The sequence below is a fragment of the Artemia sp. Qi Xiang Cuo genome, chromosome 17 (genome assembly GCF_049724085.1).
Source record: "Artemia sp. Qi Xiang Cuo chromosome 17, ASM4972408v1, whole genome shotgun sequence".
Classification (NCBI taxonomy): Eukaryota; Metazoa; Arthropoda; class Branchiopoda; order Anostraca; family Artemiidae; genus Artemia; species Artemia sp. Qi Xiang Cuo.
In genome coordinates this window covers 26,277,935-26,296,212 of record NC_142810.1, presented here as the reverse complement: position 1 = coordinate 26,296,212, position 18,278 = coordinate 26,277,935, and the positions used below count along the sequence as shown (strand labels likewise).

General features: G+C 38.1%; 1 protein-coding gene across 1 annotated transcript in view; it reads right to left on the bottom strand.

The window, feature by feature from the left end:
- LOC148942051 (BAI1-associated protein 3-like) overlaps positions 1–18,278 on the bottom strand; it is a 146,900-nt gene that overhangs the window by 7,043 nt on the left and 121,579 nt on the right. The window contains exon 12 of the mRNA XM_089103219.1: positions 1,444–1,488. Within this exon, the coding sequence (XP_088959345.1) occupies positions 1,444–1,488 (45 nt within the window). The remainder of the gene's footprint in view (positions 1–1,443; positions 1,489–18,278) is intronic.

The following is an 18,278-nucleotide window of genomic DNA, read 5'->3' as shown; positions in this document are numbered from 1 at the left end:
TATATTTATGCTTTGCAATGCGATTACTATTCGTTTAAAAGGATTTTTTTATAATACAGTAATTTTTCGTTTTCCGGTGTGAAAAACGATCTGAATAGGTCACAACTTCCAGAATATTTGTTTCTCACCTTATTTAATTTTAGAAAAATAATTTCATGCAAATATCGTCACAAATGCCCAAACGTCAAATACCCTAAGGGTATTACTTACTACAGTGAATAAAACAAGCGATATTAATTTTTTTCTACGAAAAAGATAAAAAAAAAACTGTCTTTCTTTTCACCGAACGAAGCTCGGTTTCTTGGTACTGAGCTATTAAAAACAGAAAAAAAAAATATGAAATACAAACCCAAGAATACCATGAACTTTCATATTTTGCATTTCAGTGATTTTTTTTTATTGAAGACTTGTACTTCCTTTTTGTTTTTGTTTTTAAGAATGAATGGCTACGTTATTAATTTAAAGAAATATCGCTATTTTAGTTATAATTGATTCAAGTTTCACTCGAACCAAGAATTGGGACGCCAAAGACAATAATCTTTTTTTCTGATTAATCTAGATTTGTGTAAAACAAGCTTTATTTTTTCTAGTCAATGTCGGGTCCACATTTATATCGTCTTTTAACAAGGAAAACATTTTCCCTAACGTTTCGTCGGTCAACCGAGTACCAGTACTGTGATATCAATAGGGAAGTAAATCTACTTTTGTTCCTATGGGAGATGCTTTTGACGAGGAGATTAAGCAAAGCCATAACCACTATGTTTAGATTATTATATGATTTAATATTAAAAATAAAGTGATATAGCATATCACTAAGTGATATAGCAACTAATTAAATTAATTAGTTTTTCAGTGATGAGAAGGATCAGGCATAACCAAGATTGTCAATAGTGCCATGATTTCCCCCAACCAAGGATAATCTGATCACGCTCAAATCAAACGACACTTCAAAGACAATGGAGATCAGGCCTCTAAGAACGACTACCAAAAATCAAAATGCATAAGAATGCATAAACTTTTTACTTTTGGGATCGAGTAGTTCTAAATAACCTCGTTCAAAACCAAAGAACGTGACTAAAAGCAAGTATTTTGCCGAATGGTTATATTTAACATTTTTTTTTAACTTGTTTTTCTTTTTGACAGTGAGTTTGTCCTACTGAAGTATCCTACTAATAAGTCTTTAACAGATACTGCTGAACGGTCAGTAATTACCAAATTAAAAAACTTAAAAACAGTGTGGCCATTAGAGCTACTGAAGAAACACATTAGAAGAGATTTTTTCAGCTTCTAGTTATTTGATTTCGAATCTCACAGCAGGTTTTGATTTAGTTTTTTATTCATTTCTCCCATAAATCTGAGATATTAGACGACATATAGCTGGAAAATAGTTTTTTATATGCAGATGTTGGAAAACTTAAGTCTTGATAGTAAAATGCTACTTACCAAATATCTAGATGCAGTGAGTCCGTGTGGGGATCGTCGATGTCGCTGTAAATAAAAAACTTCTTGTCAAAAATATAATTCGATGGATGAGTATTACTTTTTTGTTTTTGTTCTATGTTAAAAAAAAACTTACAAATAAAGACTTAAAATGAATTGACCTTGTCGCATTTTTTTACTAAAACGAAAATAGTGTTTTATCTTTCCGAAGTTTTTAAGCATTAAGGACTACACCACCCCGTTTCCTCCTTAGTAAAAAACGAAAACCGACCTGTTCATTCTGTAATGGTGCTGAAACATTTTTTCTTCAGTTATGAAATAGACCGCTCTTGGAACGAATATTTTGCAAAACCCCTGAATGAAACGGACAGATATAATGTCATAAGATTATCAGACAGTTCGTGATAACGAACTTTAAGTAAGGACCGACACGGCTTAATAGTAATCGAAACTCTAAAAAACAGAATTTTGGTACCAATAGACATATCAAAAGAATCAGATTTTTATGTTAATTATAATAAGATATATCAAAAGAATTGGCTTGTTATGCTGATACCAGATATCTAAAATCCATTAAGTTTACTGTTACCAATAAAAAGCTAAGCCCCTGAAAAAATTTGCCCGGTTTTGAGAAAAGGAGGAAACACTCTCTAAAAGTTAAGCGCTCTTAATAAAAATCACATCATCAGATTCAGCGTATCCAAATCCAAAAACTCTATAGTAGAAGTTTCAAGCTCCCAGCTGCAAAAATGTGCAATTTTGTTTGTTTTTTTTGACAAGAGAAACATCACGGGAACGTGTTTATTTTATGGTTTATCATATTTGAAATTGCAGGTCCTGGGCCAAGTCAACAATACATCTATCCTCTTCTTCACTCACATCTTATAGGGTACACAGGCCATTTGAGATATTGTTGACTTGGCCCAGGACCTACTATTTCAAATATTTATTTTTGACTTTCTACTATTTTGTTTTTACCCTTGACCAGTATTTTTCCTGTTCAGTTGCAAATGTTCATTTGTGTTTTATAAATAATTAAACATTGTAACGATCATAAACGATTTCTCAATACACTAATTGTGACACTTTATTTAATTTATTCAATAAAAATAACATTCAGGTGATAATTTTTTTTTCACTAGCTTGCTTACATTTTTGCTAATTGAGGAAGCCAACAATACATCTATCTTCTTCATCACTCACATCATCGAGTGTACACAGGCCATTTTGGAGCTCATTAATGCTGTTAATTAGGAATTCTAGTGGCATACTCAAAGATCACTTGTATATCTTCTCTTGTTCTGAGATTTGCTATGGTATCTTTGATGTCAGATTTCAGCTACTTCATGAAGCTGGAATTTGACCACCTTAGTGGAAAACTTGAGAGGCAGGCCATGGCTAGTTAGAATAAAGCCAAGACCGATAGTCTTTGTAAGAGGGAAAGCTGGAACAACTTTTCAGAGCTGTTTAAAAATGATTCATTTCACTTGCTGATAGATAGTCTATCATCCATCCTAGGGCAGAACTAAGGTAGATAAGCATAGAGTAAGGGTCATTCAGATTCTATAATTCCGTTGATTTTTGAATTTGATCAACTTGGTGGAAGACTTGAGAGTCAAGCAATGGATGGTTAGAATAAAGCCTAGACAGATATTCTTTGAGGAGCTGGCATAAATTTTTCAGAATTGTGCAAAAAAGATTCATTTCAGTTGTTGATAGATAGTCTATCATCCATCCTAGATAAGAACTAAGGTGGATACGCATAGAGTAAGGATAGTTAAAATTTTATGTCAGTTGTGTGACCCATTTGAAAGCTATTGGAGCAATACTTTTAACTTATTGTTAGATCATCGTCTCATCGTCGCCTTGTTAGATCATCGTGTCATTCTTTTTTATAAAATAAGTTCCCTCGTAAGTTATTCAGAGAGTTAAAAGTCAGTAGGATTCTTTCCATAGGCTGCTATTGTTGCTTTTCTTGTTGCCTGTTGCTCTTGTCTTTTATTGTTGCTTTTCGTATTACTTGCTCTACGTAATTCGATATATTTACGAGGTCAATCCTGACTTTTCCCTTCAATTCCGCCATTTCACTAACAAGATAGTGCTTTAAAGCCGCTTTAATGAATGTTTTCTTACGCACAGAATATATAAAGCTCGTCGTGTCAGTGCCACTAAGGCAGAGCAGAAGTCCAATATTATCAACAAAGTCCCTTGGAAGAGAAAAATCCAGTTAATACACACGAAACAATTTGGTCAGTAATTTGGAGGAATATTTCCTTCGTTTTATACCCTTCCGTAGCTAACAGCGTAAACGAGTGTTGTAAAAGTATCATCAGAATATTGGTGTCATTGGCCCAAACAATTACAGAATAACTTCTATTTCTAAAGCTGAAAGCAACATGGACTACAATAAGAATGTCTGTTTCTTCTTGTGTGCATCCAAGCTCAAGACTAAGAAGAAGAAAAGGCTCCATGTAAACTTCTCTGGGAAATATCCCAACACGTTAACGATCAGGGAAACCTCCTGCTAGTAACTGACAAAATTGGTCAAAAACTCATAAATAAAAGACGCTTTGGCCAAAGAACTTCTGAGAATTGATTGCCAGAAATCACCAAGTTTGATGCTTTTACTGTATGTCGTACTGAACTTCAAAATTTGCTCACCCCCTTCGTCTATGGCAACCGATAATGTCTTTTAAGCACACTGGTTAGCCAGTTGCCTTGATTCCACAAATTCCAACATACCGGTCAGAAACCACATGCAGTTGTCATAGATTTTCTGGGAGCTGACTATAAATCTTAATCATCAACCTTCTTGAAAAATCTGATCCTTAAGGATCGCATAAAGATCAGAATAAGTGAAAGCTTTGAATTGACAACAGAAACTGGCAAAGAGCAGGCCCTAGAATATAGGCAAGATAACGCTTCTATCAAGTTTATCAGATCAGACTTTCTTCCTGTTCTTAATCTGAATCCGCTGGATTGGGCTTCAAATAGTGCTGGGGAATACTAGAGGATTTCATGCTGAAGTACGTTTTTTAGTATGTTGGTTGTTGACTCTGCATATTTACCAACATACAGCAGAACTGTTTTAACTACTTCTAGTTCTTCTGCAGGGTTGACAAAAGTGCGTTTCACCTTTCAAGTGAGTTTCAAAGAGCTTTCCCTGCTTTGTACCTTGATCTTCAAGAAAGCACTAGAATTACCTCTTAGATAATTATCTACTTCATCTAATCGCATTTTCTCTGCTGAGACAATCCGTTCCGCTATTGTGGTATCAGCAGTTTCAAAAGTGATCACACTCACCAACACCGGTCCATCAAATCTAAAAGGATGTGTATGATCTTCAAAAACACTAACTGACTCATCTACGAGGCTACTTGACCTGTGATGGCTTTGAAAATATCGGTGTCAAACTCAGTCACCCCATCCAGTACTACCGTTGACCGAAGGGAAGAGGATAGTCAGAGGCAAAGCTATAGCGTTGCCTATAGTAAAGACCACACGGCTCCAACGTTTTATTATTTTTTTACCAGAGGTACTTCATATGGAAGGGGTCGTCGTAGAAACTTCAAAGAGGACTCATTCGATTGGAAATCGAGAGTTCTAGTGCCCTTTATAAGGTTCAAAAGTGATTGGAAGGCAACTAACAAACCTTCCACACCCACCAGTTCCCCAAACACATCCAATCAAAATTTTGAGATAGCCATTTGGTTCAGCATAGTTGATTTCCAGGTAGAAATTATGTTTTTGAGGAGGACACTACCCCACAGCCCTCAGGGCAAGGGTTGTAAGTTATGCCCTGGGGGAATATAATGTTTTTATGGAAAGCTTTGTCGGAGAAACTTCAAAAAGGACTCATTCGATTGGAAATTCAAAGGGCTATTGTCCTTTTTAATAGTCGAAAGTGATTGGAGGGCAACTAACCCCTTTCTCAAGCCCACCTTTTCCCCAAACACATCCAATCAAAATTTTGAGATAGCCATTTTGTTCAACGTAATCGAAAATTCAGGAAATTAGGTCGTTGAGGATAATCCCCCCCCCAACAACCTTCAGGGCAAAGGTTGTAAGTTATGCCTTGGGGGAAAATAAGGTTTTTATAGGAAGCGTTGTCGTAGAAACTTCAGAGAGGGCTCATTTGATTGGAAATTTAAATGGCTAGTTCCCCTTTTAATGCTAGAAAGTGATTGGAAGGCAACTAACACCCCTTCCACGCCCACCATTTCCCCATACACATCCAATCAAAATTTTGATATAGCCATTTTGTTCAACGTAGTTGAAAGTTCTGGAAATTATATGTTTGAGCAGGACACTCCCAACACAGTCTTCAGGGCAAGGATTATAAGTTATGCCCTGGGGGCATATATGGTTCTTATGGAAGGAATGCTCGTATAAACTTCAGAAAAGGCTCATTTGATTAGAAATTGAAATTTCTAGTTCACTGTTTTAGCATCAAAAGATATCGGAGGGTAACCAGCTCCCCCCTCCAACCCCTTTTTTACCAAATCCATCCGATTAAAAGTTTGAGATAGCTATTTTGTTAAAAATAGTTCAAAGCCCATATAACAAAAATTCCAGTGTCGACATAACACCCCAGTACCCCAGAGCAGGCGTTGTAAGTTATACCCTGGGGGCATATATGGGTCTTATGGAAGGGATGCTCGTATTAACTTCAAAGAGGGCTTATTTGATTGGAAATTGATAGTTCTAGTACACTTTTTAAGAGTAAAATGAGATTGGAGGGCACCTAGCCCCCCTCCCTCTACGTCCTTTTTTTCTCAAACCCATCCGATAAGAACTTTGAGACAGCCTTTTTTTAAATAGTTCAAAGGCCATATAACGAAAACTTAAGGGTCAAAACAGCACCCCAGGACCCAAGGGCAGGTGTTGTAAGTTATGCCCTTGGGCAATATATGGTTCTTGTTGAAGGGATGCTCGTAAAAACTTCAGAGAGGGCTCATTTGATTGGAAATTGAGAGTTCTAGTTTATTTTTTAGAGTAAAAAAAGATTGGAGGGCGACTACCCTCCCCATGCTCCTTTTTCCCCAAATGCATCTAGTAAAAATTTTGAGATAGCCATTAAGTTAAAAATTGCTCAAAAGTCAGATAACAAAAACTCAGGTGTCGTCACAACCCCCCAGGACCTGTGGGCAGGCATTGCAAGTTATGCCCTGCGGCATATATGGTTCTTATGTAAGGAATGCTCGTATAAACTTCAGAGAGGGCTCATTTTATTGGAAATTGAAAGTTCGAGCTCACTTTTTAATAGTCAAAAGAGATCCGAGGGCAGCTAGCCCCCACCCCAAGCCTTCTCTTCCAAATATATCTGATGAAAATTTTGAGATAGCCAATGTTCAACGTGGTTGAAAATTCAGAAAATTATGTCTTTGAGGTTAACCCCCCCCCATCCTCAGGGCAAGGGTTGTAAGTTATGCCTTGGGGGAAAATAAGGTTTTTATAGGAAGTGTTGTCGTAGAAACTTCGGAAAGGGCTCATTCGACTGGAAATTTAAATGGCTAGTTCCCTTTTTAATAGTCGAAAGTGATTCTAGGGCAAGTGACACCCCTTCCAAGCCCACCATTTCCCAAACACATCCAATCAAAATTCTGATATAGCCAGCCCCCCAAACCCTATTTCCCAAATGCATCCAGTAAAAATTTTAAGATAGCTATTTTGTTAGAAATAGTTCAAAGATCATATAACAAAAATTCCGGTGTCGACATATTCCCCAGGACCCCGGGACAGACGTTGTAAGTTATGCCCTGGGGGCATATATGGATCTTATGGAAGGAATGCTCGTATAAACTTCAAAGAGGCTAATTTGTTTGGAAGTTGAAAGTTTTAATTCACGTTTTAAGAGTCAAAAGAGATTGGAGGGCATCTAGCCCCTCTCTCTACGCCCTTTTTTTTCTCAAACCCATCTGATAAGAATTTTAAGACAGCATTTTATAAAAATAGTTCAAACTGTGACTACTTTTAGGAAAAGTTGGGGGATTTTGAACAAAATCAAAACACACTAAGGGCATGCTGATCAGAGGCAACGCTATTGCGTTGCCTATAGTAAAGGCCTTAAGGCTCCAATGTTTTATTATTATTATTATTATCATTTTTTTTCCAGAGGGACTTCATATCGAAGGGGTGGTCGTCGAAACTTCAAATGGGGCTCATTCGATTGGAAATCGAGAGTTCTAGTGCCCTTTTTAATATTCGAAAGTGATTGGACGGCAACTAACCCCCCCCCCCATGCCCATCATTTTGCCAAGCACATCCAATCCAAATTTTGAGATAAGCATTTTGTTCAGCGTAGTTAATTTCCAGATAGAAAATATGTTTTTAAGGAGAACACTCCCCCACAACCCTTAGGGCAAGGGTTTTAAGTTATGCCCTGGGGGCATGTAAGGTTTTTATAGAAGGTATTGTCGTAGAAACTTCAAAAAAAGGCTCATTAGATTGGAAATTCAAAGGGCTAGTGCCTTTTTTAATAGTCGAAAGGGATTGGAGGGCAACTAGCCCCCCACGCCCATCACTCCCCAAAACACACCCAATCAAAATTTCGAGATAGCCATTTTGTTCAGTGTAGTTGATTTCCAGATGGAAAATAGGTTTTTGAGGAGGACACTCCCCCCGAACCCTCAGGGCAAGGGTTGTAATTTATGCCCTGGGGGCATATAAGGTTTTTATAGAAGGCATTGTCTTAGAAACTTCAAAAAAGGCTAATTCGATTGGAAATTCAAAGGGCTAGTTCCCTTTTTAATAGTCGAAAGTTATTGGAGGTCAACTAACCCCCCTCTCACGCCCATCTTTTTCCCAAACACATCCAATCAAAATTAGGGCAGGGGTTGTAATTTATGCTCTGGGTGCATGTAAGGTTTTGTATAGACAACGTTGTCGTAGAAACTTCAGAAAGGGCTCATTCGATTGGAAATTTAAATGGCTAGTTCCCTTTTTAGTAGTTGAAAGTGATTCTAAGGCAAGTGACACCCCTTCCACGCCCACCGTTTCCCAAAAACATCCAATCAAAATTCTGATATGGCCATTTTGTTCAACGTAGTTCAAAGTTCTGGAAATTATATGTTTGAGCATAACACTCCCCCCACAGTCTTCAGGGGCAAGGGTTATAAGTTATGCCCTGGGGCATATACGGTTCTTATGGAAGGAATGCTCATATAAACTTCAGAGAGGGCTCATTTGATTGGAAATTGAAAGTTCTAGTTCACTTTTTAAGCGTCAAAAAATATTGGAGGGTAACCAGCTTCCCCCCCAAACCCTTTTTCCCAAATGCATCGAGTAAAAATTTTAAGATAGCTATTTGTTAAAAATAGTTCAAAGATCATATAACAAATTTCCGGTGTCGACATAACCCCCAGGACACCGGGACAAGCGTTGTAAGTTATGCCCTGGGGACATATATGGGTCTTATGGAAGGGATGCTCGTATTAACTTCAAAGAGGGCTTATTTGATTGGAAATTGAAAGTTCTAGTTCACTTTTTAAGAGTCAAAAGAGATTGGAGGGAACCTAGCACTTCCACCTCCCTCCACGCCCTTTTTTTCTCAAACCCATCCGATAAGAAAATTGAGACAGCCTTTTTTTTAAATAGTTCAAAGACCATATAACAAAAACTCCGGGGTCAAAACAGCCAAAAGGGCCCGAGGGCTGGCGTTCTAAGTTAGGCCCTGGGGGAATATATGGCTCTCATTGAAGGGATGCTCGTAAAAACTTCAGAGAGGGATCATTTGATTGGAAATTGAAACTTATAGTTCATTTTTCAGAGTCAAAAAAGATTGGAGGGCAACTGGCCCCTTACGCCCCTTTTTCCCCGAATGCATCTAATAAAAACTTCTAGATAGCCATTAAGTTAAAAATTGCTCAAAATTCAGACGATAAAAACTCACGTGTCATCACAATCCCCCAGGGCCTGGGAGCCTTTTTTTAAATAGTTCAAAGACCATATAACGAAAACTCCGGGGTCAAAACAGCCCGAAGGGCCCGAGGGCAGGCGTTCTAAGTTATGCCCTGGGGCATATATGGTTCTTATGAAAGGAATGCTCGTATAAACTTCAGAGAGGGCTCATTTGATTTGAAATTTAAAGTTCGAGCTAACTTTTTAATACTCAAAAGAGATCCGAGGGCAGCTAGCCCCAACCCCACGCCTTCTTTTTCCAAACCTATCTGATGAAAATTTTAAGATAGACATTTTGTTAAAATTAATTTAAAAACTTTCTTACCACAAATCAGCATCGATAAATAGATGAAACCCAAAACGAACAGAAATTACAATAATTAACCGAGTCAAACTCAAAACGAGCAGAAATTAACAAAAGTTGGGCGCAAAACCCCTATGCCTTCCCAAGGCCAGAACAAAATTTGCACTTAAATAACAAATTTAATGTTTTTACTTTTATAACTTTAATAAATCAAATAATATTGAAATTTTGATTACTAAATATCAGTATATGTATATTAAACCGACAATGCACATTCATTTTTTTTCAGTAAAGTGCAAATTTCATTTCAAAGATTTCAATAAAAACCTTATATGCCCCCAGGGCATAAGTTATAATCCTTGCCCTGAGGGTTGTGGGGGAGCGTCCTCCTCGAAAATATGTTTTTATCTGGAAATCAACTACGCTGAACAAAATGGCTATCGCAAAATTTTTGTTGGATGCGTTTACGGGAATGATGGGCGTGGGGGGGGGGTTGGTTGCCCTCCAATCACTTTCGACTATTAAAAAGGGCACTAGCCCTTTCAATTTCCAATCGAATGAGCTTTTTTTGAAGTTTCTACGACAACGCCTTCTTTAAAAACCTTATATGTCCCCAGGGCATAAAATAAAACCCTTGCCCTTAGGGCTCTGGGGGAGTGTCCTCCTCAAAAACATATTTTCCATTTGGAAATCAACTCCGCTGAACAAAATGGCTATCTCAAAGTTTTGATTGAATGTGTTTGGAGAAATGATGGTCGTGGGTGGGGGGGGGGGCTAGTTTTCCTCCAATCACTTTCGACTATTAAAAAGGCCACTAGTCCTTTAAATTTCCAATCGAATGAGCTTTTTTTGAATTTTTTAAGGCAACACCTTCTATAAAAACCTTATATGCCCCCAGGGCATAACTTAAAACCCTTGCCCAGAGGGTTGCGGGGGAGTGTCTTCATCAAGAACATATTTTTTTCTCTGGAAATCAACTACACTGAACAAAATTGCTATCTCAAAATTTTAATTGGTTGTGTTTGTGGGAATGATGGGCGTGGCGGGCGGCCAGTTGCCCTCCAATCACTTTCGACTATTAAAAAGAGTACTAGGCCTTCGAATTTCCAATTAAATGAGCCTGTTTTGAAGTTTCTATGGCAACGCCTTCTATAAAAAACCTTATATGCCCCCAGGGCATAACTTAAAACCCTTGCCCTGAGGGTTGTGGGGGAGTGTCCTCCTCAAAAAGATATTTTGCATCTGAAAATAAACTACGTTGAACAAAATGGCTATCTCAAAATTTTGATTCGGTGTGTATGGGGGAATGATGGGAGTGGGGGGGCTCGTTGCCCTCCAATCACTTTCGACTATTCAAAAGGGCACTAGAACTCTAAATTTCCAATCGAATGAGCCCCTTTTGAAGTTTCTACGACGACCCCTTCTATAAAAACCTTATATGCCCCCAGGGCATAGCTTAAAACCCTTGCCCTGAGGGTTGTGGGGGAGTGTCCTCCTCAAAAACGTATTTTCTATCTTGAAATCAACTACGCTGAACAAAATTGCTATCTAAAAATTTTGATTGAATGCGTTTGAGGAAATGATGGGTGGGGGGGAGGGCTAGTTGCCCTCCAATCGCTTTCGACTAGTAAAAAGGGCACTAGCCCTTTGAATTTCCATTTAATAGAGCCCTTTTTGTAGTTTCTACGACAACACCTTCTATAAAAACCTTATATGCCCCCAGGGCATAACTTAAAACTCTTGCCCTGAGGGTTATTAGGTCGTGGGGGGGTATATGCATATTAAACTGACAATGCAAATTCATTTTATTTTTTCAGTAAAGTGCAAATTTCATTTCAAAGATTTCAATAAAAACCTTATATGCCCCCAGGGAATAAGTTATAATCCTTGCCCTGAGGGTTGTGGGGGAGTGTCCTCCTTAAAAATATTTTCCATGTGGAAATCAACTACGCTGAACAAAATGGCTATCTCGAAACTATGATTGGATGTGTTTGTGGGAATGATGGGCGTAGGAGGGGGGGGGGGCTAGTTGCCCTCCAATCACTTTCGACTATTAAAAAGGGTACTAGCCCTTCGAATTTTCAATTGGATGAGCCAGTTTTGAAGTTTCTACGACAACGCCTACTACGCCTACTACGACAACGCCTTATATGCCCCCAGGGCATTACTTAAAACCCTTGCCCTGAGGGTTGTGGGGGAGTGTCCTCCTCAAAAACATATTTTCCATCTGGAAATCAACTAGGCTGAATAAAATGGCTATCTCAAAATTTTGATTGGGTGTGTTTGGGGGAATGATGGGGGGGGGGCTAGTTGCCCTCCAATCATTTTCGAGTATTAAAAAGGGCACTAGCCCTTTCAATTTCCGATCGAAAGACCTTTTTTTAAGTTTCTACGACAATGCCTTCATTAAAAACCTTATATGCTCCCAGGGCATAACTTAAAAACCTTGCCCTTAGGGCTGTGGGGGAGTGTCCTCCTCAAAAATATATTTTCTATTTGGAAATCAATGACGCTGAACAAAATAGCTATCTAAAATTTTGATTGAATGTGTTTTGAGAAATTATGGGCGTGGGGGGGAGCAAGTTGCCCTCCAATCACTTTTGACTATTCAAAAGGCCACTAGCCCTTTGAATTTCCAATCGAATTAGCCTTTTTTGAAGTTTCTACGAGAACACCTTCTATAAAAACCTTATATGCCCCCAGGGCATAAGTTAATACCCTTGCCCCGAGGGTTGCGGGGAGTGACCTCATCAAAAACATATTTTGTATCTGGAAATCAACTACACTGAACAAAATGGCTATCTCAAAATTATGATTGGAAGTGTTTGTGGGAATGATGAGAGTGGGGGCTAGTTGCCCTCCAATCACTTTTGACTATTAAAAAGGGTACTATCCCTTCAAATTTCCAATCGAATGAGCCTGTTTTTAAGTTTCTACGACAACGCCTTCTATAAAAACCTTATATGCCCCCATGGCATAACTTAAAACCCTTGCCCTGAGGGTTGTGGGGGAATGTCCTCCTGAAAAACATATTTTCTATCTGGAAATCAACTACGCTGAACAAAATCGCTATCTCAAAATTTTGATTGAATGCGTTTCGGAGAATGGTGGGTGAGGGGGGGGGGGCTAGTTGCCATCCAATCGCTATCGACTAGTGAAAAGGGCACTAGCCCTTTGAATTTCCAATTAAAAGAGCCTTTTTTGAAGTTTCTACGACAACACCTTCTATAAAAACCTTATATGCACCCAGGGCATAACTTAAAACCCTTGCCCTGAGGGTTGTGGGGGAGTGTCCTCCTCAAAACATATTTTCTATCTGGAAATCATTTACGCTGAACAAAATGGCTATCTCAAAATTTTGACTGGATGTGTTGGGGAAATGATGGGCGTGGGGGGAGGGGGGGGGGCTAGTTGCCCTCCAATCGCTTTCGACTATTAAAAAGGGTACTAGCCCTTTGAATTTCCAATGGAATGAGCCGGTTTTGAAGTTTCTACTACAAAGCTTTCAATAAAAACCTTATATGCCCCCAGAGTCTAACTTAAAACCCTTGCCCTGAGGGTTGTGGGGGAGTTTCCTCCTCAAAAACACATTTTCTATCTGGAAATCAACTACGCTGAACAAAATGGCTATCTCAAAATTGTGATTGAAGGTTTTTGGGTGAATTATGGGCTTGGGGGGCCAGTTGCCCTCCAATCACTTTCGTCTATTAAAAAGGGCACTAGAACTCTCAATTTCCAATCGAATGAGCCCCTTTTGAAGTTTCTACGACGATCCCTTCCATATGACGTGCCCTGCTCTAAAGGAAAAAAATAATACATAGTATATTGTTTCAACATCGTTCTTATATGCCCTCAGGGCATCACTTAAAACCCTTGCCCCGAGGTTTGTGGGGGATTATCCTCCTCAAAAACATATTTTCTATCTGGAAATCAGCTACGGTGAACAAAATGGCTATCTCAAAATTTTGATTGGATGTGTTTGGGGGACTGATGGGCTTGGGGTGGGGGCCTAGTTGCCCTGCAATCACTTTCGACTATTGAAAAGGGCACTAGCCACTGGAATTTCTATTTGAATGAGTCATTTTCGAAGTATCTACGACAACTCCTTCGATACGAAGTGCCCGGCTGAAGAAAAAAAAACACATTGTGCCCACACCGTTCTTTACTTAGGCAGCACTAGCGCGCTGCCAATGATTAGTTCAAAGGTCGGATAAGAAAAACTCCGGTGTCAAGACAATCCCCTAGGGCCCAGGGGAAGGCGTTCTAAGTTATGCCCTAAGGGCATGTATGGTTCTCATGAAAGGGATGCTCGTATAAACTTCTTAGAGCGTTCATTTGATTAGAAATTGAAAGTTCTAGTTCACTTTTTAAGAGTCAATAGAGTTAAGAGCAACTAGCTCCCCCCCACACCTTTTTTCCCCGAACCCATCCGCTACAAATTCTAAGATAGCCAGTTTTTTGGTAATTGTTCATAAATTAAATAACAAAAACTCCCCCCAGGGGCCCGGGGATAGGCGTTGTAAGTGTTGTCCTGGGGGCGTATATGGTTCTTATGAAAGGGATGCTCGTATGAATTTCAAAGAGGGTTCATTTGATTGGAAATTGAAAGTTCTAGTTCAGTTTTTAAGACTCAAAGGATATCCGCGGGCAACTAGCCCCCCCCCCGTCCCCCACCCCTTTTTCACCCGAGCCCAATCGATAAAATTTTTATATTAGCAATTTCATTAAAAATAGTTCAAATGTCAGATAAGAACAATTTCTGTGTCGACGCAGCCCCCCAGGGTTCGGAGGCAGGCGTTGTGAGTAATGCTCTAGGGGCATATATAGTTCTTATGGAAGGGATGCTCGTATAAATTTCGGAGAGGGCTCATTTGATTGAAAATTGAAAGTTCTTGTTCACCTTTTAAGAGTCAAAAGAGATCGGAGGGCAGCTAGCCCCCTCCTCCTCCCTCTACGTCCTAAATGAATCAGACAAAAATTTTGAGATAAACATTTTGTTAAAAATAGTTCAAAGTTCAGAATACAAAAAAAACTCCGGTGTCGACACAGCCCCCCAGAGGCCGGGGATAGGCGCTGTAAGTTGTTCCCTGGGGGCATATATGGTTGCTATGGAAGGGATGCTCGTATAAACTTCATAGAGGGCTCATTTGATTGGAAATTAAAAGTTGTAATTCACTTTTTAAGAGCCAAAAGTGACTGGAGGGCAGCTAGCCTCCCCCCACACTCCGTTTATATTTTCTCAGGGGCACTTATTATAGAAGGGGTCGTCGTAAAAACTTCAAAGGGGACTCGTTCGATTGAAAATCGAGAGTTCTTGTGCCCTTTTTAAGATTCAAAAGTGATAGGAGGGCAACTAGCCCCCCTCCCCCAAGCCATTTTTCCCCAAAGACATCTGATAAAAAATTTTAGGTAGCCATTTCGTTAAAAATAGTTCAAAGGTCAGATAAGAAAAACTCCTGTGTCGATACAACGCCCCCAGAGCCCAGGGCAGGCGTTCTAAGTATTGCTCTGGGGGTACATATGGTTCTCATGGAAGGTATGCTCGTAAACACTTCAGAGAGGGATCATATGATTGGAAATTGAAAGTTCTCGTTCACTTTTTAAGAGCCAAAAGAGATCGGAGGGAACTAGCCCCCCTCTCCACGTCCTATTTTCCTCAAACCCATCCAATAAGAACTTTGAGAGAGTCATTTTTTCAAAATAGTTCAAAGGTCAGATAAGAAAAATTCCGGTGTCGACACAACCCCCCAAGGCCCAGGGGGCAGGCATTGTAAGCTACATCCTGGGGTCGTATATGGTTCATATGAAAGGGTTGCTCGTATAAACTTCAGAGAGGGTTCATTTGGATGGAAATTAAAAGTTGTAGTTCATTTTCTCAGAGTGAAAGTGATCGGAGGGCAACTAGCCCCTCCCGCCTTCCACGCCTTTCGGTTTATCGGATGGATTGACATATCCGATAAAAATTGGAGTTGACCATTTTGTTAAAAATAGTTAAACCATCAGTTATTAAAACTCCGGGGTCGACACAACCCCCCCGGGCCCAGGGACAGGCGTTGTAAGTTATACTCTGGGGATATGTATGGTTCTTTTAGAAGGGATGCTCGTATAAACTTCAGAGAGGGCTCATTTGATTGAAAATAGAAAGTTCTAGTTTGCTTTTAAAGAGTCAAAAGAGACCGAAGGCTAATTAGCCCACCCCACCCCCCTTTTCCTCTAACTCATCTGATAAAAATTTTAAGATAGCCATTTTGTTAAAAATAGTTCAGACATCAGATAATAAAAACTCCAACGTTGACACAAACACATTTTTTCACTTTTATATTGTTACTTTGAAACCAGTTTTGATACTTTGACAAACATTTGATTTTTTTTAAGTTTGATTTTGAAATAAGGAATTTTTAAAAACTTGAAACTTTTTGCAATCCAGAACGAACAAAAACTAATTAAAAAAAAACTTTCCGATAAATAAGTTTTTCAAAGAAAAGTAAAGGCCATTTTAAACTTAAGCTCAGTAGATAAAAAATACCTTTCAAAATTCAAACTCAAAACGACCAGAAATAACTACTAAAGAATAAATGAAACCCAAAACGAACAGAAATTAAATAAACAATCATGGAAAAAAACATACTACAAGTAATAATATAAATGAATAAATAGATCTTAAGGCGAGTAATGCTTAGGTTGAATATGAAAATCAAGGTTAAAACGAAAAAAAAAAATATTTTCCTATTGAAGTATAAATGAAACTTAAAACGAACAGAAATTAAATGAACAATCAATGCAAACAAACATACAATAAATATTACTGTAAATTAATAAATAAATCTTAAAACGAATGAAACTGAAATTGAACATGCATATCAACCTTGAAATGAACAAAAATCACTTCAAACAAGAGTTTGGGTATCACCTCCTTCTTTTACTGTAAAAGTCTAAAACCTAATGCGTCATTGGCGCTTTACTGAAAACTATATGCGTCTTGATCAGTCTTGGAAAGTATAAACAACATCAAATTGAATATTTGATGTATACTGATATTAATTGTTGAAAGATCCATCCGTTCAAGAATTTATTTCAGTAGTAATAGTGGTAAAGGTCCAGCCAGTGATTGCGTAATATGCCTTACCAGGGGCCAGTGACCTATTACAATGAACCCTACATGGCTTGGTAGACATGTTTTCTATTGTGAGACTTATTTTTGTGTGTCAGTCGATTAGAGAAAGTTGGTGGTTAGTCCAATATAATAACTTGATTGGTCGGTTTTCTAAAAAAAAAACTTGCCAAGCTATAATGTAGTCAATTTAAAAAAAAAACGATATAATGTCCATATACTACATCCTAATTTTCATTATGTTTTAAGACATTGTTTATAGTACACCATATAGTTTTAACTTTTGAAAACAATGGATTTTTCAGTTTTCAGTGTGAGTACACTTTTCATTCTTTTATTTCCCAAAAAAAAATAAAGAAAAACGTTTTACTAGTAAATTCAAATTTCAGAGGGACTTAGCCCCCCCCCCCTCTCCCCGCCAACAATACAAAATTTTAAGAATATTACGAGTATATTCGATAGAAATGTCAAAGCACGCTTTTTCTATTATGTAAATAAAATCTCTCCACAATAGGTATGTTTACAATTTTTAATTGTTTTTAAAAACACTTCTTTATCATTCATAAATAAAGCTTTTTCCTAACATGATATATTTTTCTGCTTTGAATGAAAAGCTTGCGTGTTACAAAGAGTTTGAGAGTTTGGGGGGGGGGGGTTAAATTTCACCGGAACTTGCTATAAACGGGGTTTATCTAATTACGCTGTCATGGTGGATTATTTTGGGAAAAAATTAGTGCGGGAGGGGGGCCTAGTTGCCCTCCATTTTTTTTTTTGCTTACTTAAAAAGGACATTAGAACTATTAATTTCCACTCGAATGAATCTCCAGATAGGAGCTTTTAACTTCTATAATAGGTTTCTCTGATTGTGTGATTTTCATTAAAGTTCTATAAGTTTTAGAGGGTGTTTTCTCCCTTTTTCGAAAACATGGCAAATTTTTCTCAGGCGCGTAACTTTTGATCGGTATAGCTAAACTTGATGAAACTGATATATTTGAAATCATAAGGATTCGCTCTTTACGCTAAAGTTTTTTATTGTTTTAAAAAATAAAGTTGTGAGACAAGGTCAAACTTTAGCGTAAAGAGCGATGCGATGAGGAGGGGGACAGTCCCCTTCATATAGGGAATAATTTCTGTTCGTTTTAAGTTTTAATGTCGCTCCTTACTTTCAGTTTTAAAAAACTTTTTTTTTATTTAATTTCTGATCGTTTTTTAGTTAATGCAGCTTTTATTTGCATAAAAATTTTACTTTTCTTTTGCTAAATGGATCTCTTTACAAATTAACTTACGTAACTAACTTATATATCCGTGTATTTTTCTTCTGGCAAACAAATACAAAGTTGCAGATTTTTGCAGATATGAGCTTGAAAGCTGTGAAATAGAGTTTTCTGATACGCTGAATCTAACGGTGTGATTTTCATTAAAATTCATTCACTTGTAGGGGGTGTTACCCCCCTCTTTAAAAAAAAAATTAAAAATAAAATCGGGTAAATTTTTCTCAGGCTCGTAGCCTTTGATGAGTAATAG